Source organism: Prunus mume, linkage group LG1, assembly GCF_029339155.1.
Source record: "Prunus mume cultivar Tortuosa linkage group LG1, ASM2933915v1, whole genome shotgun sequence".
In the NCBI taxonomy this organism is placed as follows: domain Eukaryota; kingdom Viridiplantae; phylum Streptophyta; class Magnoliopsida; order Rosales; family Rosaceae; genus Prunus; species Prunus mume.
Genome location: NC_142698.1, coordinates 24,197,628 through 24,223,738, shown reverse-complemented (window position 1 = coordinate 24,223,738; position 26,111 = coordinate 24,197,628). Strand labels below are relative to the sequence as shown.

The 26,111-nt window shown below is 36.5% G+C and overlaps 3 protein-coding genes and 1 non-coding gene across 5 annotated transcripts; 3 read left to right on the top strand and 1 right to left on the bottom strand.

The window, feature by feature from the left end:
* The first annotated feature begins 2,413 nt into the window (after positions 1-2,413).
* LOC103321449 (PHD finger transcription factor) lies at positions 2,414-9,377 on the top strand. Of its 2 annotated transcripts, none has more exons than XM_089050940.1 (10): positions 2,414-2,676; positions 3,822-6,470; positions 6,633-6,765; positions 6,875-6,963; positions 7,245-7,486; positions 7,685-7,771; positions 7,859-7,958; positions 8,133-8,340; positions 8,450-8,582; positions 8,877-9,377. In XM_089050940.1, exons 1-10 carry the CDS (start codon positions 2,479-2,481, stop codon positions 9,019-9,021), a joined length of 3,984 nt encoding a protein of 1,327 aa, XP_088907066.1. In that variant the 5' UTR covers positions 2,414-2,478; the 3' UTR covers positions 9,022-9,377. The 2 variants fall into 2 exon arrangements, with proteins under 2 accessions (XP_088907066.1, XP_088907064.1); XM_089050938.1 differs by lacking the exon at positions 2,414-2,676 and adding an exon at positions 3,352-3,694.
* A 2,491-nt stretch (positions 9,378-11,868) lies between these two features.
* On the top strand, positions 11,869-15,355 carry PMR5 (Pmr5/Cas1p GDSL/SGNH-like acyl-esterase family protein (DUF828)). Its single transcript, XM_008222965.2, has 5 exons — positions 11,869-12,303; positions 12,406-12,577; positions 13,139-13,317; positions 13,754-13,912; positions 14,798-15,355. The coding sequence occupies exons 1-5, from the start codon at positions 11,978-11,980 to the stop codon at positions 15,138-15,140; spliced, it is 1,179 nt and encodes a 392-aa protein (XP_008221187.2). The 5' UTR covers positions 11,869-11,977; the 3' UTR covers positions 15,141-15,355.
* Positions 15,356-16,139: 784 nt separating this feature from the next.
* Positions 16,140-16,211, top strand: TRNAH-GUG (transfer RNA histidin (anticodon GUG)). Its single transcript has one exon. It is a non-coding gene; the product is annotated as a tRNA-His (tRNA).
* A 752-nt stretch (positions 16,212-16,963) lies between these two features.
* On the bottom strand, positions 16,964-21,116 carry LOC103321188 (asparagine synthetase [glutamine-hydrolyzing]). The gene is made up of 13 exons (XM_008222976.3): positions 20,736-21,116; positions 20,045-20,183; positions 19,796-19,891; positions 19,452-19,593; positions 19,158-19,348; positions 18,891-19,052; positions 18,721-18,801; positions 18,406-18,627; positions 18,181-18,315; positions 17,986-18,066; positions 17,787-17,873; positions 17,588-17,695; positions 16,964-17,448 (listed from the first exon to the last, which is right to left on the bottom strand). The coding sequence occupies exons 1-13, from the start codon at positions 20,813-20,815 to the stop codon at positions 17,206-17,208; spliced, it is 1,767 nt and encodes a 588-aa protein (XP_008221198.2). The 5' UTR covers positions 20,816-21,116; the 3' UTR covers positions 16,964-17,205.
* Between the last annotated feature and the right edge of the window lie 4,995 nt (positions 21,117-26,111).

The following is a 26,111-nucleotide window of genomic DNA, read 5'->3' as shown; positions in this document are numbered from 1 at the left end:
ATAATGCCATGTGAATTGAGCACGATCCGTTAAGGTAACGAGTGAGAAAATATAAATGCATACACAACTTGTAAAAATAATAGGTTACATGACACAACCAGTCTCAGTTGTTAAGACTAAAAACTCATTTCGACCATGCGCATACAATTTTCGATATCGCGAAACATAATATAATTAAATCCAAACAATAAAAATGATAGTGGAGATATTTTTTTATTTATAAAAAGGCGATATAATTTATACAAATTTATCAAAAAATTCAATTTTAGACATGTATTTATAAAAAAATCCAAGCACTATTTAAACATAGAAACACACCCAAAGTCAACTTTTTGGGTGTGTTTATAAATGAGTTTTGAGTGTGTGTAATGATGGGTTTTTTGTGTGTTTATATGTTTAAATAGTGCTTGGGTTTTTTTTAATAATTTCAACACCCATTTTGGGTGTTTTAGTGAAACTCCCATTAATTTATTAGATCAATATGAATAAAAAGTGCAAAGGACACAGACTAATTTTTTAAAATAAAAAAAATGAGAATTCTATCACTGAATCTGAAAGGAAAGATAACATTACATCCTATATAATTTCCTTTATGTAACTATTAAATTTGATCTTTACGTTATAAAATGCATAAAAAAATATTGCGAAACTTTCCATAGAAAGAAAAGGTTAGATAGCAAATTATGCGTGTATATAAAAATACGTTAATGGTAAAAATCACCAATAAATTTCTTTAATCAGATAAAGTGAATAAGAAGAATAATATAAGAAGTATTGCATGCACTTTTGATACTGATGGTGGGAGCTCTTTGAAAATAACTATAGAATGAGAGAACATATAGCATTCATACAATTTCTATTTTGCCTTCATGCATGCATGCTTATCAAGTCTTTAAATATTAAATAAATAACCAATTCCATAAATGATATATCGGGGGGAAAAATGTCACACATGGAATGGAACAATGAAAATTATTCGCTTGACCTTATCAACTTTAGTTCGGAAATTTTACGGTTGAAGCCCTAAGGGCATGTTGTGTGGGAGTGCTTCTGAAATAGCCAAAAAAAAATTCTGATAACTAAAAGTGCTTATGATAGTGTTAGTGCTTCTTCACGAAGCACTTGAATTTTTTATTTATGAAAATTTCAATATTTTTATAATAAAAATATTTTTACTAGAAGCGTTTATGAGTAAAAGTGCTTCTTAGAGAAGCATTTCCAAAAGAGCCCTAAGATTTAGCTCAAGAAAGTTAGCTCAAGTGGTGATAGTGGGTGAAGAAATAAGTTTATAATTATGTTATATTAAAAGTTCAATTCTCTTTCTTAATTAATATCTAAGGATGTCATGCATAATTTTCTTTCTTGAAAGTCAATTCATGCATAATTTGGTCCATGCCTTTTCTGCTTATATAGGAATGAAAGAACGTACATCGTATGGGGAGAAACATATCGAAGATTTGTCTTTTTGATATAAAATATATAAAATATGATAGTCAAAGGAGAGAGAGAGGACAGGGGCCAAAAACACATGAGAAAGAAAAGGATTATACTTTACTTGTAACCATCCATCTGTAAGATCTCCTCTGCACGCCAAAATGAAAATCAAAACCGAATTTAAAGAAATAATTCTAAAATACATTTCCAAAATTGAAGAAGTCAAGAATGTATTGACAATTAAAATTATTTGTATAACTTCTATTGATTACTATTGGTAATCTAGTTCACCTGATCTCTAATGACAAAGAAATTTCCTAGTCACTTACTGGTAGCTATTGATTTTAAATACATTAATAATTTTTAATCTCAAAATAAAGATAATCAATAACGGTATAACATACGTGACAACATTTTCACACGACATAACATTATTAGTTGAAGATAACAAAACAGTATTATACCCATTGCATGCAACTAAGTTTTTCTCGTATTATTGACCCATAAATCATTATTTTGATGTATTTTATAAACAATTTTATGAGTGATTTTTCTAATGTGATTTGCAATAGCTAATTACTAATTAGATCTGCCCAAATCCCAATTGTTCTGCACCGGAAAGTTTCCCCTTCAATGCCCCCTCCTGTTTCCTATTTCTTCACCCCTAATCGTACAAAACAATCCAACGGCGAATAACCCACCGCGAGAATCACCAAGTCCCTAAACGCAATATCAACGGCCCCTATTGAGGCCTCGAACGTCAAACCTTCATCGTATGCACCTCGCCGCAGACAATCCCTCCACCTCATTATTTTATTCAATGGAATTTTAAAAGGGTACAAAACAGAAAGACCAAATAAAGAAACGCGATCCTGCCACCTCACGATTCCGTACGTACGGCGCTGACGTGGCAGAAGATGGAAACGGGAGCAGAGTTAAGTAACGTACTCAAAGGGGCAGAGTATCGGAGTGTCAGTCTGTTTCTTGGTGCCAAAGCAATTCGACTGAGATTGCAAGTTTTGATAAAAAGCCCAATAGACTCCAATGCCCATTGAATTCTTAGACCGAAACTCTCGCACTTTCCGAATTTCACAAACCAAAAACCCTTCTCTCTCAACCCTCATTGCCTCTCTTTGCTCGGCTTCAATGGCTGGCAAGGACCTTGAAGAACTGGGTTCCCTTAGGAAGAGAAAGCGCAGGACTCAGAATAAAAAAAAGCTTATTGTTGGTGACAAAGTTGAGGTAATGTCACCTTCTTTCAGCTTTAGTGTTTTTGGGTTTTGCAGAAAAATGAGTTCTTGGGCTGTGATTGTTGTGTATTTTGTACTTTTTTGGCTTTGTTTTGGGTTTTGTGCATCATCTAAAGCAAAACACTCTTCTTCTCCGCAAAAAGAAAATAACTTAAACATGGGATTTAAGAGGGGTTTTAGAAAGATAGCGACTTTGTGGATGTGTCCAAGGAAGGAGACAAGTTTTAAGAAAAGGTAGCAAAGTTACCACAATTTTATGAAGTCAAGCAAGCAGAGTGTGGATGTTGGGGGCTCAAAGAGCAATGCATGCCAGCCGATTTCACTGATGTTCATGAATCCTTTTCAGGAAAATGGGTTTTTGCTTCCCCCTTCAACAAAAGAGCTTCAAATTTCTGCAAGCATAATTGCAATAAAAGCTTTCTATAGCAATTTTAGAGATGATTTGTATTTAACTAAAGGTCTCACCTTGTCAAGCTGCAAACTGGCCACCCTCTGCCCCTAACTCTGTGAATCCCTTTGAAATTCCCTTATTTGAGTTATTTTATTTTTGTAGAGAAGAAGACTGTAACTTAGTTGATGTTGATGTGGTCCACATTGGACCATTGTTTTTCTTATATGGCTGCGATTCAAAATCTGGTATACTTTTAGCCTAGGAGAGGATCCAAACCCACTGTTTGGGTGTTTTAATTTTATAGGAAATTTTCTTTCTTTATCTGGGTTGTTTTTAACTTTTTACTCTCTCTCTCTCTCTTTTTGTTCTTGTTTTTAAATTTTAAATTATGTTTCGCTACTTTGCCTATATGTTGTTTGCTGTTAACCAAAAAAAAAAAAAAACTAATTTCTGGGTCCAGTGCCACCTTGTGTTCTGTAATAGCTTTTGGGTTCAAGCCAAATTCTCCAAAATTGATTATGGCTACCTTGCCTTTAATGTTACTCTCGTTGTTATGGTTTATGGCTTATTTAGGTTCATTTTTCCATTTATGCATGGTTTTATTTTGGTTCTCATTAAGGTAATGGATATTGTGCTTATTTTTTATTTCGTTTGTTTCACGAAGGTACTCATTATAGATATGGCAAAGTGTTCATTAGGAATTTCAAGATCTGTTTAAAAATAAATAAACATCTGAACTTTTGCAGGTGAGGAGTCTAGAAGATGGGTTTCATGGGTCGTGGCACCCTGGGATTGTTACTGCATGCAAGAAGCAAGGTTGTCGTCAAGTTCAATACGACCATATTCTATCTGATGACGGGTCTGATAATCTGGTTGATGTTGTGTCTGTTTCACCCATTCTGGATGGTATTGGCTCATTCACTCGGGACTGGAGTAACTATCGTGGGTGTATAAGGCCAACACCCCCTTGCATCCAGCCAGGGGAATGGGACCTTCCCTATGGACTCTGTGTGGATGTGTATCATCTAGAGGCTTGGTGGGAAGGTGTTATCTTTGATCATGAAGATGGTTCAGAGGAGAGAAGGATCTTCTTCCCGGATTTGGGGGATGAACTAAAGGCTCGGATTGACACTTTGCGAATTACTCATGACTGGGATGAGGTTACAGAAAATTGGAAGCGGCGTGGAACTTGGATATTTCTTGAGTTGCTTGAGCAATATAATCAGGAGAGGTATATTGCCGTTTCTGTGAAGCAAATTTGGTATGACGTGCGAGAAAAAGAACCCTTCGAGTGGACTTCTTTAATGAGACATGTGTGGGAAGAGCGGGTTTTGGAGGTCATTAATGATAACATAAGCATCACAGTTGATGAACTATTTGGGACATTAGACAAGTCAGGATTCTTTTCACAAGAAACCTCGGTAGAATTGGAGTCAGCTGTTTTTGTTTCTGATGCTAATATGAATCCTAAAGAAAATATGGCAGACTCTTTGGCTATTGTACCTGTTGATGAGTTGCTGAATAGTGATTTGGTAGTTGATCGTGAAGATGCTGTGAATAAGGTATTGAACTGCAGTGCTGAGATTATTGATGAACGGCATCTAAATGGAGGTTTGTCTATCAATCCAGACTCTGCCTGCACGGAGCAGGTTCAAGAGAAATCTTATAGGGATCAATTGATTTCTGGGGTAGGAGATGAAGGACCAAATATGAATAGATTGGAGTACTCCGATATATCCTTCCAAAATAAAGGGGTGTGTGTTCTACCTCAGGTTTTGTTGGTGTTTCCTCCTAATCTTGATGGAAATTCTTGCACCAATTCTGTTATCAGCAATGATGGAATTTGTAGTACTAATTACAGAGGCAGAAGTACCCTAGATTGGCGACCTTTGGACACTCCAGCTGAGTGTTGCCCTGATGCTGTTGATGAATATGCAGATTTTTTTAAGGGAATGTCTTCGAAATTCTCAACAACAGTTGTTAAGCAGCATATTTCATACTTGGGCTGGAAAATACATAGTGCAATGGATAAGGGCAGGCCCAGACTACGATACTTGTCTCCTGCTGGAGAATACAAGTACTCTCTTCGTCAAGTGTGTAAGAAGTTGAAGAAACACAAGAGAGATACACTTTTTTCAATCTCTCAAGATGCACATCAGGATTTGCATGGTTCAGCAGAAGAGTCTCTTCTCATTGAACAGCCACAAGAGATTCCACATCCTAATTATTATCCTCAGAAAGTAGAGTCTCCTTGCTTCAAGGTATTTATTTTCAAACCTGAATATTGCCCTGAAGCAGTTGTGGAATATTATATGCATGCAGCAGGCAAGACAATCAAGAAGGAACTACGAAAAATGATTTCAAAAGCAAAAAGGCACCTCTCAGCTGTGGGGTGGGTGTTTGTGTACTTGAATGCAAAGTCAAGGAACTTGCACTACAGGTCACCCAGCGGAGTACTGTATCGTACACTTCAAAGTGCATGCAAAAGTTGTATGGATGAAGGAGTTTCTGAAAAAAGACCTGCTGAATGCATGTATGTTGTTGAGGAAGATGAGGGCCAGTTGACTAGAAATAAATTATGTTCTGCAGCAAGTAATTTGGATTTTCAGGAAGGCTTGGTACCATTAAAGACTCTGTCCAAAAAGTGGTCTAGAGATTCTGGTATCATTTTACAGTCGAGTAAGCTTGGTAATGTGAAAGTTCAAGGTCGTAGAAAGCGCCGAAGGAAGAGAAATGATACTTTATCAGATCTTGCACCTGACTTACTTCAAAGACAGCCTTACTTACATGGTAGAACGGATGGATCAACAAAGGATCAATGTACCAGCCCTCCAAAGTTGAGAAGGAGAAAGGTATCTGGAGCTTTGAATCGGTTAAAAAATGGTCTGGATGGTAGTCCCCCGACTCGTGTGCTTAGGTCAAGCAAATGGGTGCAGGAAGCGGTTACATCAACTTCCTCGCACAACAATCCTCGTACTGTCTTATCTTGGTTGATAGACAATAATGTGGTTTTACCAAGGGCAAAAGTACATCATCGTAGCACAAAGGATAGTCATCCAATGAAAGAAGGGAGGATAACTCGTGAGGGGATCAGGTGCAGCTGTTGTCAAGAGGTGTATACTCTTAGTTGCTTTGGGAATCATGCTGGCAGCAGTTACTGCAGTCCTTCTGCAAATATTTTTCTGGAAGATGGTAGGTCTCTCTTAGATTGCCAGATGCAAATTATGCATGATAGAAGGAAGAGGAGCTTGCGAAAAGAACCACGTGATAGGATAAAGGGCAATTGGCGCCGAGGCAAAAATGATTACATTTGTACTGTGTGTCACTATGGTGGTGACCTAATTTTATGTGATCAATGCCCATCATCATTTCACAAAAGTTGCCTTGGCTTGAAGGTAGATTGTTTTGCTTGAGTCTTTCTAATGCCTTGCTATAAAAAGAAAAATGTTAGTTTTTTAATTTTTTTTTCTTCGTTTAAAAAAAAATTTATCCTTTCCTAAAAAATGTTTGAGATTCTTGGCTTCTTGTCTCAGGCATAAATTGTTTTGCTTCTGCAGTATGTTCCAGATGGTGACTGGTTCTGTGCATCTTGCTGTTGTGGAATTTGTGGCCAAACCAACTTCGAAGAAGATAAAGAGCCTATTATGGATGATAGTAGTGTTCTCACATGTGGTCAATGCGAGCATAAATGTATGAAATTTTATCTGTTTTAGGTCCTATAGCCGATGCGCCTGTGAACTTTGTGTATGTGGACACACATTTGAAAAGTTTGTGATTTTAAATTTTAAATTTGATGTAGATCACAAAGGGTGCCTGAGGAAAAGGGGTGCAGATAAGTTGGAAAGCGATCCAAAAGGAAATTGGTTTTGCACCAGAAATTGTAAAAAGGTATCTCAAGCATGTCATCACCTAGTTTCCCTTCAGAGCTTAGTTGCTTGTTTCTTAGCCTGTTTAAGAAAAGAAAAACCAGAAGCATGCGTTTATCTTTTCTTCATTCCATTAAGATCAAAATTATTTTGAAAGAGTTTCAGTGTTGTGTTTTTTCTGTCAGATGTTTTAGTGCGAGTTATGAATCTTATTTTTGCTAACATTATATGAACGAGTTACTTGTCCAATCCATTTTTAACTCCAAGTTGATAATTTTGGATACGATTGTTTTGAATTTTCAGATATTTTTAGGCCTCCACGAGCTTCTAGGGAAACAGATTCCAGTGGGAGATAACAATCTATCTTGGTCACTAGTCAAGTCCATTAAGTCTGATATTCATGATACTGATGAACCGGATATTGATGCCATTGAGAGTTACAGCCGACTCAATGTTGCTCTTGATGTGATGCACGAGTGTTTTGTGCCTGTTAAGGAACCTCTTACCAGGAGAGATCTTGTAGAGGACATCATCTTCACTAGAGGGTGAGAAATTCAAACTGTCATTGTCAGAACTTGTTTTGTTGGCGTCACTTGCTGAAATACTGATAACAGTTGAGCTTGGCACATGAGACATATGTTGATTCTCCCCTATAAACAAGTGTTTATCATTTAAATTTTGTTTAGTGATAATTCAATCAATTTCTTATTCACTTCCTAAGACTCATTGTTGGAATTTTGCAGGTCAGATCTTAACCGTCTGAACTTCCGAGGGTTCTATACTGTGCTTTTGGAGAGAAATGACGAACTAATCACTGTGGCTACTGTAAGGTGAGCTTTATTAAGCTTCTTATTAAAAATGGGTGAGCTTTGTGTCCTAAGCGATTGATTCCTAAATTGCTATTTTCTTGTTCGAAGGATCTTTGGAGGCAAGGTGGCTGAAGTACCTCTTGTTGCTACCAGATTTCAATATCGTCGACTTGGAATGTGTCGTATACTAATGGATGAACTTGAAAAGGTAATGCATCGAGTGTTCCTACAATTCGTTGTGACTGTCTGAGTTTGCTCGTTTTCAATTTCACGTCCTTTTATGGATGATTAAGTGTGATGGACCGTACTACCTGGACCTGTTGCACATGTAAGTAATTTTGTCAAATTCTCATTATTTTCTCCACATTTTTTCTTCTCTCAGATGCTTATGCAGTTAGGCGTGGAGAGATTGGTTTTGCCAGCTGTCCCCAGTGTACTAAACACATGGACAACTTCATTTGGGTTCTCTACGATGACAGCTTCTGAGAGGCTACAGTTTCTGGATTATACTTTCTTGGACTTTCAGGGTACCATTATGTGTCAGAAACAGTTAATGAAAAACCCTCCAACTGAGGCAGTCCCTTTAGAAGGTATCTTTTATGTGCTTAACCTTTTTTTCTTTTTGCAGGGAGAGATAAAATGATATCCATCAAGTTACCATACTAATTGCCATACATTTTCTTATATGCCATCTTGCAGGAACCCAGCTTGATCTTTGTTTAGATACCTATGAAAGTCATGATAATATCGATGTTGATAGGTCCAGTGCTGTCTCTGAAGTGTATCAAGCAGAACAATTTGAGGATAGCGGAATTGTGCACCAAGGAGTGGAGTATGTCTCACCTCTCACTAACTTATATCTAGAAACTGAAATGATACTCATAATGTTCTTCAAGACTAAAAGTCATGATGCTGATAATCTTCTGCATTCATTTTAAAGAATTTGTGCAATTGATTTAATTGTGGTTAAAGCAGTTTGGATGAAAATTAGTCTTTTTCAATTAAGAAAAAGAAATTGGAAAGCCAGCCTATATCAATCCCCTGTTAGTTAATTTTGGTTTAATTCAAGTTACATAAGCTTTCTTTTTACATGTGCACAATTATTGACCATGCAATTTTTCACCAGCAATGCTGCAGGCAACAAAAGTAGACCATGCTTCGGTGAGAGCAGTCCAGAGTTTTCCTCCATGGAAAATGCCATTAAAAAGAGGGCATGGGATGGCTGCTACAAGCAGTACAAGCGAAGGAGGATATCCGCCAATGGAAGCTGATTTATGCTTTACCTCCACAGCTAGATGATCGAATGTAACGTAATCAGCAGTGTGCAGCGACTGTTTTTTGCTGGCGTAGTTGGATAGACGTATTAGTACGGTTCCCAAATTTTTGCTTGAGGAGATATATGTAGTTCTTTCTTGTACATAACATTCAAGGAAGGGGGTTGGGGGAGAGCTTGGTGTCTTGTTCATATTTTTGAAGTATAGCCTGGTGTCTCTTCGAAGCCTGATCATGTTTATAAAAAGTTGAAGAAGGTTGCCAACCCATTTATTTATATGATCCAACAGCATACAAAATGAATACCAAGTTAAACTGATTATGATCGATCAAACATCAAATGCTTTTCAGCCCACTTGCCTTGTCCAATAACTTCCAGCGTGTTACTATAGCATGGTATTGGATGATCCTTTGGGTACTACAGAGTCTACTGTCATAGTGATGGCTGTGACTATTATTTTGATAATTGTTATATTGTACATGTGAGAGAAGCAATAAGGAGAGAGAGATTTCACATTAATATTTTTGTCCTATAATTCGGGAATTTATAGAACTCTTCATAGCCTTTGGTTTGTACCTAATTTTGTATCTGAGTTGGAGAGTGACAAGGAGGCTAGAATAATTGTTAGGTCAGAAGCAAGAGCGAAGACAATCCCCATAAGCTACATATATACAGAGTAATGCATGTGTGGCTTAATGTAAACCCTAGCCCATTATGGATTTACCTAAATGGGCTTACTCTTAATATCAAGCCCTATAAGTGAAATATGGCTAAGGCCCACAACACTCAGTCCAATAGTATTCCAAGCACAAACAAAATATAATTGGCTATGACGCCACCTACCTTACTAGAAAAATACTTAAATAAGAACCAAGATGAAGAACAACAACGCTTCACACGTATAACCAGACGCTCTCAACTTAAATTATATTATTCAAGTGTTTGATTATCATTATGATATTGTGTTTGTCTGTTTCTTTGGCTATCAATAGATGGTTAAACAATTTTCAGTTTAATCAAATTTTGTAAGGATATTGTTGTTCGAATCAAGAGTTCATTTCATTAAACTTAAATAAAATTACTATTCAAGTGAATCATGTGGCTAATATGGAGGTTCACATTTATGATCCATATATGGTCACTATAGAACTTAATATGGAGTTCAAATGCGTTATAATATACTTTAATTGTTTGATATTGACAAATAATAATCCAATCCAATTAAATTTGAATAATAAAAACTTAGTCCAATTTTAAACACGACCCCAATGGCTAACAGAAAAATGGAAGCAGGATATTGTTTAGTTTCCTCAAAATTGCAAATGTTTATAGATATGAAATTTGACCGTTGGTTAGGACAATAAAGTTTAAATCCTCCTCTCTTGTTTAACTATCGTTTTGTATAAAAACGGAAATTTATAAATGATTGTGAAAGATTTGAATTCAGGTAGCTGGCTGCTCATGCAGCACTAGACACATTTTGCAAGTTGCATTCCACGTTCCTCCTAAATACACCTAATGGAGACATTGGCCAATAATAGCTCACCAAACATGTCTCACATTCTTGAAGATCCTAACTCATGTGTTCTTTCACCCTTCCCAAACACTCTTCACAAAGTACCAATAACTGCTACGAACTAAAACCAAAACTTTGGAAACTAAAACTTGTGCTTTCAAATAAACCTCACTTCAATACAGAAAAAGATTCCAAAGCCCCTCTTTTCTCTTTGAAAAACTGAGTCTTTCACATTGTGAATTGACGACAGTCAATGCTTGCTGCAATGCAATGCCTCAACAAAATTATTAAATGCTTAAAAGTTTTTTTGTCGTGATTAATAAACCCGAATTCATGACAATAGAAGGTGACTAATTTTGGATGGTGGTGTTTCACAAGGCTTGCCCCTAAATTTTCCATAAAGCAAAGTAAACACAAGAATGATGTTCTATGTACATGTTGGTAAGTAAAGCAAAGAACATTTACTTTCCAATTGGAGTTGCCCTCTTTCTTGAAAAGGCGCAGACCTACATTTTAAACTCTGCTTCCTTGTATAATAAATGAGAGGGAAAGAATCCAACTTTGAGGCGCCTAACCTAGCAGCAGAGAGAGAGAGAGAGAGAGAGAGAGAGGGCCATAGCAAGCAACCAAGTAGAGAATTGAGATGTCCTCACCCCACATTGGCTGCCTCCCTCCCTCCCTTCAACATTAAAAGAAAAAAAAGTGCAGACTAGTGAGCACTGGACCTCAGCACACAACCCTGCTGGTTGGTTCCAACTTCATGAAAATCTCTTTAATTTGAGAAATTATTGTATGTGATGTGAGTAGTGTATAGAATTCACTTGAATAGTTCGGCTATGAATTGGATTGGACGTAAATAAATATGTTATCAACACATTTGCGACAATATTCATGCAATATCAACACACAATGAGAACTTATATTCACTTGAATTATAAAAATGGGTACTATTATTAATATCTAAATTATGTAAATTTAAGACCTAATACACATGTTACGATTTGGATGAATGTAATCGTGCAATACGCCACATCGCCTCGTCGCTCTAACACACCCAATAATTTTTCTTCTTCTTAACAAAAAGATCACACACACTGGATTCATGGTGTGTGGACAAAAACACTTGCAGACAATGTGAAGAAAGGTAGAAGTTCGGTTCCGGGGTCCAAATCAATCTCACCAGTCCGTTTTCATTTTTCAACTCACGTGAAGAGTAAACCCATCTCAGCAACCCTCACATGTACACAACAAATCTAAAACCCCACCCCTCTTTTTTCATTTTATATTTTATTACATATATATATATAGATATATAACCCAATCAGGACCAAGATTTCAACTTACATTAGCTCCATTTCTCTCTCTCTCTCTCTCTCTCTATCTGTTTCTTCTTTTTCAGGTTTTGCTTTTATCCGTCACCCAATAACACCTCTCTACAATGGCTCTTTTCTGTTCCCAATCTATTGGTTCATGTTTAACTATTCTTTGCCTGGTTTTGGTCCAATGCCGCTCAGCTTTGATACTGAGCATGAAGAAGCACCACCACAGCTACCACCACCACAGAACAGCTCCAATGTTCCAAACCAACCAAAGCAATTGTGCTTTGTTTGCAGGCACTTGGGTCCAAGATGACGATTACCCAATGTACCAATCTTCTGAGTGTCCATTAATCATAGACCCTGAGTTCAACTGTCAAATGTACGGCCGCCCAGACACCGGCTACCTCAAGTACAGATGGAGACCCCTCAATTGTGAGCTCCCAAGGTAAGCAATTACTTCAAAATGTTGTCTTTGGAAATGGGTTTGTGTTGGTTTTTGGTTTTTTATATGGTGGTGACTTTTGGTGTAGCTTGTTGTTCTTGGTAGGTTCAATGGGCTTGAGTTTTTAGACAAAATGAGAGGGAAAACAGTGATGTTTGTAGGTGACTCGCTTGGGAGGAATCAATGGGAGTCTTTGGTTTGCTTGATTTACTCTGCAGCTCCTCAAACCCAGACACAAATGGTCAAGGGAGATCCACTCTCAACATTTAGCTTCTTGGTAAGTCTCCGATTTGTTCCCCCCAAAACTTACTTAACTAGGAATTTCTTTGCTTCATTCTGGGTTTTGGTATTTTGGTTTCTTGAAGCATTGGATTCAATGGCAATGCCCAAATACACACATCAATATGGTTCTGTTCTAAATTTTCAGTAAGCAAAACAGAACAAGAACCACCGTAGTTGTGAAAATTAATGGTTATTATTTCTGTGAGAACATATATGGTGTGAGGGTTTACAATTGTTCATACCAATTCCTGTGTGTGTGGGTTTTGAATTTTAGCGAACACTGTTCTGGTCGTAGGAACTAAAAAAATTAGAAAATCCAGTTCATATATGAAGAAGCTTTTCTGTTTTTTGCTCACTTTTTAACAATGCTTTGAAATTCGAGTAGTACAAAAGAATCAAATAGGGATACTGTTTTGAGGGACCCTTTGGACCAATTGGTGCGTACAGCAGGACACCACCATCATGTTCTTTGTCTACAAAAAGTCACGGAGCTAGGAAATGAGAGCATCGTATCAATCCAAACACGGCCTTATTGGGTTTTGCTGCTATACTGCAGGACTACGGTGTGACAATACAATTCTATCGAGCTCCGTATCTGGTCGACATAGATATGATGCAAGGAAAGAGAGTTCTAAGGCTTGAGGACATCTCCGAGAACAGCAAGGCGTGGCGGAACGCCGATGTGCTGTCATTTAACACCGGTCACTGGTGGAGCCACAATGGAGGTCTCCAGGGGTGAGCAAATCTTGTATTTTGTTTATCTTACGGTGCTTTGTGCAATTCTAACTTTAGGGTCAAATTGATTGTTTGCATACTAGTAAAATCATCCGTTATTACTTTTGTCACAAGAATATTGACAGTGCCTTTAGAAGTATTTTTGGTAATGTCGGTTGGAAATGGTGAAAAATGCTTTCCGGATTATAGAAGCACTTTTGGAGGAGTAAAAGTGCTTTTGATCTTCAATTAAAGAATTACGTGCTTCTTACATATTAATCTACGGCTTGAAGATGCATCTCTGAGACCAAAAAGTAACCAAAAGTTGTGTGACGTTTCCTTGTTATCTAAAATGATTTTGAAATTGACAAAAGTACTTGCAAATGTATATGACATGACGATAATGATAATGGGATTGAAATTTTTGTTTTACTTCTTGGACTTTGGAAACGCGTAGGTGGGATTACATGGAATCAGGAGGAAAATATTACCGAGACATGGATCGATTGGCTGCTTTGGAGAAAGGGATGAGAACATGGGCTAATTGGGTCGACTCAAACATCGACACCGCAAGGACCCGAGTTTTCTTCCTTTCCATATCTCCCACACACTACAAGTGGGTATCTCTCTCTCTCTCTCTCTCTCTCTCTCAATAATTGATTTGTGAATCTTCGATTTCCAGGCTTAATAGCTATGCGTGTGCTGGGTGCTGCCAGCACCAAAAATTTGCTCCATTTTTTGATGTCTTTTTTGGTTTGCGAGTTGGCAAAGTTGACTCGATCCCTACCCTGAATTTAGGTTGGTCCAAAGCCAATTACAATCAATGGTAAAACCTTTTCAAAGGAACTACCTTTTTAAAGATAAAATCATAAAACAAGTAAGCCCCTTTGCTGAGAAAACAATGTATAAATGTTGGAACCAGTAAACAGTGCAGTGTTCGGAGGATTAGGTCAGAGCTTGCACTTGGTTTGTCGGTGGCACTAAACAGGAAACAGTAAACACATGCAATCTTTGAACCTCTCACCAGAGAAAGTGGACCACTTTTTAAATCTGGGCCTCCCCTATGTGACTGAACAATCTATAGCCCATAGCCATTTTACATCATTAGTGCTACAGTTCACATTAGCCCAAGTTACTGTTGTCAAAGGGTAGAGATCAATTAGCATTGGATACCAATTTTAAGTACTTACATTTTAATCGATATTTGATATTGATAACCTTAGTGTATCGGGTACCAATTTACAGTACCTAGTTTTTAGTCGATAACCGGTACAATAACGATAAGCGTAGTGCATCAGGTACTATAGATTAGTTCTCATATTGTATCAGAAATTGTAAATTGGTTCCTACGGTATATTAGATATTGTAGATTGATACCTGGTATCAACCTATCACTTTGCATAATTAAATCTCATTAGGCCACATGATATTAGAGTAGCAATTTACACCTAGATCCTGAATTTTTGTACATGATAACTTATACAACATGCTAAATTGACAGCCCAAATGAATGGAATGGGGGAGCAACTCCTACAACCACCAAGAACTGCTATGGGGAAACAGCACCAATGACAACGAGTGGAGTAACATATCCAGGGACAACATATCCAGACCAAATGAGAGTGGTGGACAATGTGATCAGGGGCATGAGCAACCCTGCATCTTTGCTAGACATCACAATGCTTTCAGAGCTTAGAAAAGATGGGCACCCTTCAATCTACAGTGGGGATTTGAGCCCTCAGCAGAGAGCCAATCCTGACCACTCAGCAGATTGTAGCCACTGGTGCCTTCCTGGACTGCCAGACACTTGGAACCAGCTCTTTTACACAGCTTTGCTCTATTAACAAGTTTATATAGGTTTCTTTTTATATTGTGATACGTTTTATGAGAGGTTGCAAAATTGCAGCTCTTTCCCTTACTTAGTAACCTGTAAAGTAATGCTAAATATATATTGTTAGTGTTAGTGAGGACAAGTAAGGTTCTTGTTTCCTCATTAGTTTTCCAGTTGTGGAAGACTCATTAATTTTTTAGATAATGAAGACTCTTTAATTGTTCCACACACAGCTTTGCTCTTCTAATTTTATGGACACTCTAACAAGTTGTAGGCTTATCTTTGTATAAAGAAAAAAAAAAGAAAAAAAACTTATGGGCTTATAGCTAGCTTTCATCTTGTGATACATTCATGCAATCTTTAAATGCAAATGCATTGTTAGTTTTTGTGAGGAAAAAAAATAAGATTTTTATTTCCTCATTATTTGAGGTTTGCTACCCATCCTTTGTGGTTGGGGGACCCTACTAGCTCAGAGGGCAAGAGTTGTGCTTTGTGCGACTTCACCACCAAGATCAAGGTTTAGGTGAATAGCCCAAGACCACTATGCCTCCATCTGAGAAGGTTTCAATCAAGCAAACAATCACTTTAATACTCTGCTTAGTTACAAGCTCACGTTATTAGGCTCGACTTATTTCCTCGTATCATTTAATCATGTAAGATTCCGTTCTTAAAAATACATCATGGTAAGGCTACTTTCAATATATATATATATATATATATAAACAAAAGAAAATTAAATTCATAATTCAACCACACTGAACATTGAGGGGAGGTACGTCAACAATGTCAAGAAAACAATATTAATAATTTTATTTTTGCTAGTGAACCCTCCTCAATTATCATTGCAATTATTTAAGCTATAAATGAGTTTTCGACCATTTAAAATTTGTCTAAATTAACAAAAGCCATCCAATTACAAGATCCTTCAAGGAAACACTTAATTTGGATGTATTACAATAACAAAAGGTCATTAGCGTACTTATATAGATTTCAAGCACCTACTAACAACAAAGTGGCTGTAGTTTAGTGGTAAGAATTCCACGTTGTGGCCGTGGAGACCTGGGCTCGAATCCCAGCAGCCACACTTTGTACTCTCTTTTGCGACATGTTTTGTTAATTTATGTACGGGGCTGTCAAATTCTAAGGCCTACAGTTTAGGAAGCTGAGACTCTCATCCTTGGGCCAATTGGATCAATCTTCCAAATCAAGCAGCCTCACTTTGTACTCTTTTTGCGACACATTTTGTTAGGGCTGATTAGGAGTACTTTTGGTATGACCAAAAGCGTTTATAATTGTGTTCGGCAAAATAATTCAAAAGCTTTTATGGATTATGAAAGTGGTTTTTGGAAAAGCATATGCTAGGCACTTCCAAAAATTTCAATATTCTTCTAATAAAAGCGATTATATGCAAAAGTGTTTCCTACATAAGTAGTCTCGGACGAACCTTTAATTTTTGGATGGGGCTTTCAAATTCTAACTAAGGCATACAGTTCAGTAGGCAAAGCCCCTCAGCCCATGGTGAATTGGGTCAATCTTCCTTTGCCCTGTTAGTCTAATTGGGCTACAGTTGTCTCTGCAATTGCCAACCTGAGCCATTGGAGAATCTTTGAAAGGCTATGATCCTTAATACTTGTGTTTATCCAAACAAATTCATGGCCAGAAATTCACCAGTTTCCTTGGCCAAAAATAAACCCTCTTCAATCTCCTAGAAAAATTATTATAGAAAACAAATTTATTGGATGGAACAAGAAAGACACCATATCTTAAGACTCATTGTCTCATTTATTCAAAGTGAAAAAGGATCATTGAAGACAGAGAAAGAAAATTACAGAGAGATTCTAAACTTAAAAACATCTCCAATATATAGATAGCACACTTCAAAATGTTGTATTAGAATAGTACAACAGTTTGATGATAAACACAATATCTTCAAAACCACCAGGTGGTCTTCCTTCAACTTTACATAGTGCCCTATTACTTTTTATACATTAAGGCATCGCAAAGTCTCTTCATTCTGTGATTCCTACCCTTAGTCTTGCAGAAGTTATTAGATATCCCCCCGCAGGGCATTGTTATTATTAGCTGAGAATCGCGACCCCAGGAGTGCTCACTTTGATCTGAGGTACATTGTCGATGATCTCCGGAGGCACAATGCTGCTAGTCACAGGTGCAGCCTGCTTGTCATAAGCTTGTTGATGCACTTCACATATAGCCCTACCAGATGGGTCAAGATTTTTGGACCATTCAGCATCCCAAGCCACAGCTGTGGCTGTGCTGCAGGCCACACTTGGTCCTCCAGGTACTGTGTTCCGGGCTGAGTTCTGCAATACCAGATAATAAGTACAGCAAGTTAGGACCATGAAGGAGAGTTTGTTGTGTTGTTAAAGGCAAAAAATCATACACGAAAAAAATAAATCATGATGTACTGCTTATGAATCATGAAATTTTGTAGCAGACTACCTGTGGGAAGAACCTCTCGAAAATCATTCGGTAGTAGTAGGCTTCCTTTGTAGTGGGAGTGTTGTGCGGGAAGATTCGTGCAGCATTCAGCATCATCTTATCAGTCACCTGAAAGTGTTAAGTTGAGCTTCAATCATCAGCCTTTATGAAAATAAAAAATACCAACAAAAATTGTAAAAAAGGTTGGATAGATGTGTACATGGAGAGCAGCATGGGATTTCAGGCCATCAATCCAACTATAGCCGACACCATCACTGAACTGTTCTTTCTGCCTGTACAGAATGTGCTGCAAAGCATTAAACAGGATTTGTTAGCTTTACAATCGATGTGAGACGGATGTTAGGGGCAGTAACTTATCATCAATACTTATTACCAAAGAAAGACACAAGAGCATATACCTTTGGCAGATAAGGATGCTCCTCATCATCGAAGGCCTTCCGGAGGACCCATTTCTCAATTCTTCCTTGGTCCTTTTTGATCTATAACCAATTAAAAATATAGCGAAAAGCCAAGTGATCAGTATTGAACTCTAAAATTTAACTTCTGCTGTAAATCGAAAGCAATCCCAATATCTTAAGAGTCTTATTTCTTACCAGTTTAAACTCAGGATCAATAGCCATTGCAACGTTGATGAAGTCTTTGTCCAGGAAAGGGACACGAGCTTCTAATCCCCAAGCAGATGTTGATTTGTTTGCCCTGAGGCAATCATACTGGTGCAGTGCCTTAATCTACATCAAACAAAAGAACAACTCCTTATTATGCCTTTCCTTCCAACCCCTATATCTATCTTCAATGTAAATAAGCAACTAATCCATTACCTTTCTGCAAGTTTCGCGGTGAAACTCTTCCTTGTTGGGTGCCTTGTGGAAGTACAAGTATCCACCAAAAATCTCATCGGATCCCTCCCCAGAAATCACCATCTTAACCCCCAAAGACTTAATCTTACGGGACATAAGAAACATAGGGGTGCTAGCTCGAATAGTCGTAACATCATAAGTTTCAATGTGGTAAATAACATCCTCTATTGCATCAATACCGTCCTGTTACATGCCAAATGCAAATGGTTTACTATTTTGGCTACTAAAAAAGATAGCAGCAAACTCTTTAGCTTAAACAGGTTTTTGTATCGATACCTGAACAGTGAAATGAAACTCGTGGTGAACGGTTCCCAAATAGTCTGCAACTTCTTTTGCAGCCTTCAAATCAGGCGAACCCTGCTCAGCATATGAAGATACCAGGTTAGGAATCTATAAGCTCCCATGAGCCATATGTTAAATCTTTGTCGAAAGATTTAAAAACTCACCTCTAGTCCAACACAGAACGAATGGAGCTGTGCTCCCCATTGCTTGGCAGCCTTCGTGCCCGCCAAGTGGCGAGCCGTGATAGAGGCGACCAAAGATGAATCTAGGCCTCCAGAGAGAAGAACTCCAAAAGGCACATCAGTCATTAGCCTTTTGATCACAGCCTGCAGGTATCACACTCAACACATAAGCTAAAACTACAAATAAACTCTGATATGTATGTGAAATAAGAGTAATCCATCTGAGTTTGAAAATGATGAAATTTTTACAGTTTCGAAGGCACTTCTGAGAGCAAGCGGATCATATGGCGCAGATGGAATGGCCTCTGAGAACCAAGTAGGATTGTACCATCTCTTGAGTGCACCTTCTTTGCTTGAGTACAGATGACCGGGCGGGAAGCTCTCAAAGTGTTCACAATCATCGTTCAATCCTTTCAGTTCTGATGCTATCCAAACTGAGCCTGAATTTAAACCAAATATGCTAACTTAGCATCACATACATATTCAAGTCAAAAACTAAAGCACGAATTGCAGACAAAACAGGGGTTGCTAGAGAAATGTTACCATCAAGACTCCAGCCGATGTAGAGGGAAGTGATCCCGATCGCATCGCGAGCAACGATGAAGCTGTTGTCGCGGGTATCCAGTAGCACAAAAGAAAACATTCCATCCAGCATATCCACAAAATTCTCCCCATACTCTTCATACTACTCACAAGAGATTAAAGACAAACAGTTAAGTGCAGGCAAAGTCCATGATCCATCAAATAACATGTTCAACATCTCGTACTTTGATTGATCTAATTGACTTATAACTCATCCAAAATATTTAATCATCATGCTTAATTCTTATAGATACAAAATTTTCATCTTCTTTTTTTGTTTTCAACCAAGTTGGTAAGTGACATACCAGATGAGCAATGACATCACAATCACTGCCAGTTCTGAACTTGTGATTCGGCAGACGCTTCCTCAACTCTTCATGGTTGTAAATCTCTCCATTCACCTGATGATGTTTAGCAAAACCCTTTCATCAGCAATTGAATTTTTCATTTTCCCACAAAATTAAAATTTCTAGTTTACAAAACCAAAAACCAAAAACAAAAAATTCAGAATTCTGTGAATAATAATAATTGTTAGGCCCTGTCACAAGGCTTACCGTGACAACAATTGACTTGTCTTCATTGTACAGAGGTTGATCCCCAGAAGCAGGGTCAATGATGGCCAGCCTCTGATGAGCCAAGAAACAATCTCCATGCTGGTAAAGACCACTCCAATCAGGACCACGATGCTTCAATCTGAAAAAAAACCACCCCCCAAAAAAAAAAAAAAACTATGTTATTCAATTTTCAGCTCTGTTTTTGTTTTGCTTTCCAAAAATGGCCTCTAATCATGGTACCACTACCACACAAAACGGACCCCAACACCCCATGCATTTCATGAAAGGTGACATCATTTATGGGACCACAACGTCACAAGGGTCAGAATCATTAAACGTTTGATTTGAACAAACACTTGTTTCTTTGCAAACCAAACCACAGTTACCATAATTCATTCATGATCAAAAGCTCAAATTCTTATGATATTTCTTATAAAAATGTACAAGAACAAGTAAGGACTTATAGCTCAAGTCATTAAAAACAGATAAACCTACATCCGAGGCCCTAAGTTCGAGTCCCATTTTTCAATATCGCTTGTATCAGAAAAAAGATATGTGCAACAACAAAAAATAAAAATTCTAGAGGTATGCATGTGCTACTTAACTAAAACCAACTAATAATTACGAATTATAATACTCAAAAAATAATTATATAAAATATTGAATTAAATAAGGAAATTAGGAAATTTGCCTGCGAGAAAGCTCAAGGACTCGGACCCTCTTGGCCTGAGAGTCATCAGAGCAACCAAGAACAGCAAGAATTCCACACATTATATATGTTAAATTCGGAAAAACCCCAGAAACCAGAAAGGGAGCAAGAAACAAAACCAAAGAAGAAGGAAAAGTAAATGAGTTCGGTTTTTTTTTTTTTTTTAACCGAGGGAACCCAGAAATTAGGAGGAGAATGAATGAAGAGAGAAGAGAAAGGCTCTGGTGTTTCTGGTGGCGTTGCAGTGGAAGTAGGACGCAGCAACACGTACGTTTTTTTTTTTTTTTGGTGTGCTAGGACAAAACACGTAAACACAAACGTTGTTTGAAGGAGTAAATACCTCCGCATCCCGGGCCACGTATTTATAGGAAGCTCTCAGTCCGTGGGGCCCACCCAGCACCTAAGCGGCGACGTTTCTATTCATTTCACGCTTCGATAATCTATTAATTTTTCATTTTCCTTCTATTTTATCTAGTGTTTACCGTCCTCCATTGGCTCATCCCAGAACTCCCGGACCCACCGCCGCTGTCCTCTCCGTGAGTGCCACGTGGTGTCCCGTGGTTCCCTCTTGGTTGTCCCTTCTTATTTATTTTTTGTTTTTCTCTTTTTAATCTCCAATTTTCGCGCTGAGGTTTATCCACTTCCTTTTTCTTCCAAGTCTTTGTGGGCGCACAGCACACAGTCAGCTTTTTTCCACAAGTCCACATCAATGTAGTTCCTTTTTCAACCGTCCACGTGTCCATTAGTAGGATGCCTGGCCCCCTAGCTGACGTGGCTTTGATTGGTGATATTTGGCATATATATTTTTTTAATTTCTTTTTTTTTTAGTCCTTTTTTATTGAAAAATGCGATAATATATTAAATTTACACACATTACTGTGATGTTAAGACTTAAACACATGATCTTACTTGAGGAAGTAATTACTCCAAATCACTACGCTAATAGGTCATTTATTTCCTTCTTCTTTTTTATAAATCGGTGAGTTTTCGTGGAAATATATAATTGCTCGGACTTATGAGGAGCCAACTCAAAAGGAGAGGGAAAAAAAAGTGTAGAACAAGAAAATCCGATCGCTTATCCTTTTGGCCATGCCTCCCACGTCGCCGTGTCAAGTACATCATGGTTCATGACCAAAGAAAATAGATAATATGTTGCAACTATTTGTTAAAAATTCCATTATAAAGTTAACTTCATTAAAAAAAAAATTATTCATCATATCCATTTATCCATTTATTTTATAAAAAAAAATTATAGGCCAAAAGGGTTGGTCACATGTACTTTGTTTTTTGTTATTTTCCATCCATAGATTTTTTTAAAAGACTTTTTTTGTATATCAATATATTTTTTCGATAAGGTTTATCAATCGGTTGGCCTAGTTGTAAAGGAAAAAAAAGACAAAGACTGCATTTGTCCCTCTCACTATTTTTGTAATAAATTGATATTCGGTTATGTTTTTTTCTACTCATTCTTGTTGTCTATCTTAATATACTTTGTTAACAACCATTCTCTTTTGTTCTATTAGTATGAGTAGAATAATACGAAATTTACATACGCGCATAGCTTGTGTCATACAATCACAAGCCATTGATAGGCCTAAAGCGGCCTTTATTCCTCTCCATCATCTAAACTCATTTACCGTCTATAGACTACGTACGACCATAAAGCTCCACTCCTACCACTGTAAACAATTGTCTATATAGTACAAATAAGAGTGACTAATCGATGTGTCATTAGTTTGGGACCAAAACTTTTTGACACAAGATAAACCAACAATTTGGTACTGAAAATCGACGGACCAAAAAGTTGAGCTTAACCTAATTAAGCTAAGCAGGAAATTTTCTTTCTTTCTTTCTTTCTTTCTTTATTTTATAAATAAACATGTGTACCATATGAGGAGAGTAGAGAGACAAGAAAAGAAGAGTTATTTTTGGATAGACTTATATCGGTGGCAAAATTGTATGCATGTGTTAGTTCTCTTTTTAATTCCACGATAAACAAAGATATCATGAGCAAGTGTGGTTCCTAGCAATTCATCATGGACACCATGGGTATTTTTTTTTGTTCTTCTTTCTTTTCTCAATCAACAACATGGGCACCATGATCGGGATTGGAAACTGAGGCCCACTTGTAAAAGTTTGGTAAATAGCCAATTTTATACGTAATACAAACCAATAATTCTGAGCTAATTAACTACTAATGACAAATTTTCAGGGATATCTAGAGATAGGTGGGCTAATCAACAAAAACACACCAATCTATACTGATTGACACTAACTGAAATGATTGTCTTTCTAATTTGTTGATTTAAGTTTATAATCCTAATTTTCTTTCTTTCTCATTTTAATGTATTTATGTATTTACTACTGTTTGGAGATGATTGTACTAGTTGCTTAAGGCCTAGTAGCTATAATTAGTCGATGATTGGTGTTAAAAGAATAAGAAACTAATCCATGTCACCTAACACAATGGTAGCTATAATTAAATTCAGGCCTTGGCAACCATTCCCACCAAACAAAAAATTAATTGCTTAAGTCCTTATGCCACCTCAATATCTACGACCAACATGGTTTTGGTAACTGTTTAATTGCTACTGCCTTTATTCACCAATTTTGGCTAGTTAAGGGGCTAAATACTTAGAAAAAAATGGTGACTGTAACTCAATATTGTAGTAGTGTGATTTGATTCCCCCACTATTTTTTTTAAGTGCTACAAATATAATAAATAAATGCAATAGAAAGAAATATCCATATTGATTGTGGGGTGATTGGACCAACACTGAAATGCAACATGATAAATCTCCAAGAATTTAGACATAATATGAGCCAACGAGGGTTAGTTAAGTTGGTAAGGATCGTTCTCTTCGCTAGCAAGACTTAAGTTCGAGTCTCGCTACGGACAATACTTATTAGTGGGTAATCAAGGGGCTAAGACCTCCTAAATTTTTGTTCATAAAAAAAAAATAGTGTATATGTATATATGTATATGTATATAAAGCAAAAGGCAGAGTTTATATATATAAAGTAAAAGCTAAAGAATTGTAAAACATTTAAAATACCAAAAAATGTCATTGGTTAATGCAAATATTAAGAATTAAAATTATTAATTAAATGAGGATAATATGATAAATTCACATTTTTTTATATTAAACAATTTTAAAATTTTAAAAAAATTTAGATAATAGATACTATTTTTATAAAACACAACTACCCATTATATTTTTTAATTCTAAATTAAATAAAAAAATTATTAAGAAAAACCTCTCGTGAAAACGCGTACAGGCTAGTATATATTATAAAAAAGAAAATTCTTTGGTTTCTTTGGACCATCTGAAAAAAATCTAGGCTTTTTTTGTGGAAAAGGAAAAACAACGGAAGGCTAGGTATGCGATCGACATGTCATGCTTGCATGGATATATAAGACAGATAACCTATTGCATATTTGTAATGTCCCTTTCTTTGGAAAGTTCAATTTTCCAATTTCTTGGAGGAGTTTTTTATTTTATTTTATTTTATTTATTTATAAATTTTTTATTTGTGGGTATACAATTTCTTAGAGGGTTCATTGATCCGCATATAAGGGTACATGCATCCGTTGAAATTCCTTTATTCTTCAAAATAATATATATACCTGTACATACCTGGTTTCTTATAAAAGGGTTTATCGATCCAATTTTAAATATATATAATAACAAAATTTTCTTTGGTTGGTGAATATATTATATTAACACTTTTTTCTGAAGAATTGGAAGTTCAAATTAAATGAGAACACATTATATCTCCTTTTTTTTTTTGGTTAGGTTATTGCATAACAAAATTGAATATGAATAAGCCATTTGTGTATTTATAGGTAAGTAACTAGCTGTTTGAAAATGGAACTAGCCATTTGTGTTTTTATAAAGTGAAAGAAATTACCTCTCTCTTATTGTACATGTGTCAATAAGAGAGAGGTTATAGAGTTATTATGGTGGCCAGCTTACTGAAATGAATTTCATTTCAAAGTTCATTTTATTGATCTATGAAATGAACAATTGATTTCTAAAATTAACTATTGATCCCTGAAATGAAATATCGATTTCTGAAATAAACTGAACTTTACCTATGCAAGTCCAAAATTCAATTTATTGATATAAAATTGAAATGACCCTCACTAATGTTGATGCACTAGTATATAAATGAATGATAATGAGGTTTTTAGTTAATAACTTTAGCCAGCCTAGCCATTAAAAAATTCATAGTTACGGCATTGGTTATATTATCTTGATTCCAACTTTTGAACGAACTTGAAGTGTCCAATTTCTTTGATAAATAAATAAAAAAATCGTTGTCTTGGGTAAAAGCAACATTGTACTTTATGAGAAGGAAAAAAAAAAAAGTTAATATGCCAAAATTTCGACTTCTAAAGGGCACTTGAGCTTTCTCTCCGGCTTTTGGATAATGGATAAGCCATGCTTTTCTATGCTGGCTCATTTTAACACCAGACAAATTCTGGTGTGCCTCTTTTACCATCTCCTTCAATTAATGGTGGCCTTTAAAGGGTACTGAAGAGTAATGCATTTTTCTGCATGCACAAACGGCTTCGGTTTTTTATTTCTCCAAATCATCTCTCACTGGCTTTGGGTAACATGGGTAGGTCCTTGATGCTTAAACTTATGAAACAAAATATTTATAATAAATTTAATAAATTTTATTTTTAATTACACGTCTTTGGGGTTGAAAATTACTTTAATTGTTCCATGCCTTTCATCTATTCATCGACCAATAATTCACAGAAGGTTGAGATAAGATTGACAAGTGGTGGTCGCACATGGGGATAAATAAATAATTCATAATGCTTTTTTTGGTGAATTAAAAAGTAGATTTCTGCAGCATGATCTGTTGCCACATTTTAAAACTATTTGTGAACAACTTGTTGCTAAAAAATTAGTTGCATGAGCTTCGTTGATATCGTATTGGTGATGTTGTTGTTGTTTGTTGTTATTATTATTGGTGTTAATAATATTAATTAACATCGTCATCATCAGTCGTCATTAGCATAAACTTACACTTATATATATTTATTAGGCGTAAACCAATCGAGTTTGATGATCACGATGACACCGCAAATAGCACACCAAATGCAAGAGTGGTTATAGAATACTACGGTAGGTATATTCATTTTTATTATTATTCTTTTGTTTTTTGTTTTCACTTTCTAGCGGGTTTTGCTGTTTTACCCTTTTTCTATATTTCTCCATCGCGTAATTCTGTTGTCATATTTTGCAATTAAACTCTTTTTTATATAAACCTGTTTCTTATGTAAGTTTTCAAAGAGGTCTTGATATGTTCGGGTCTTGATATTGGGTGGCCGACAGTGATGCC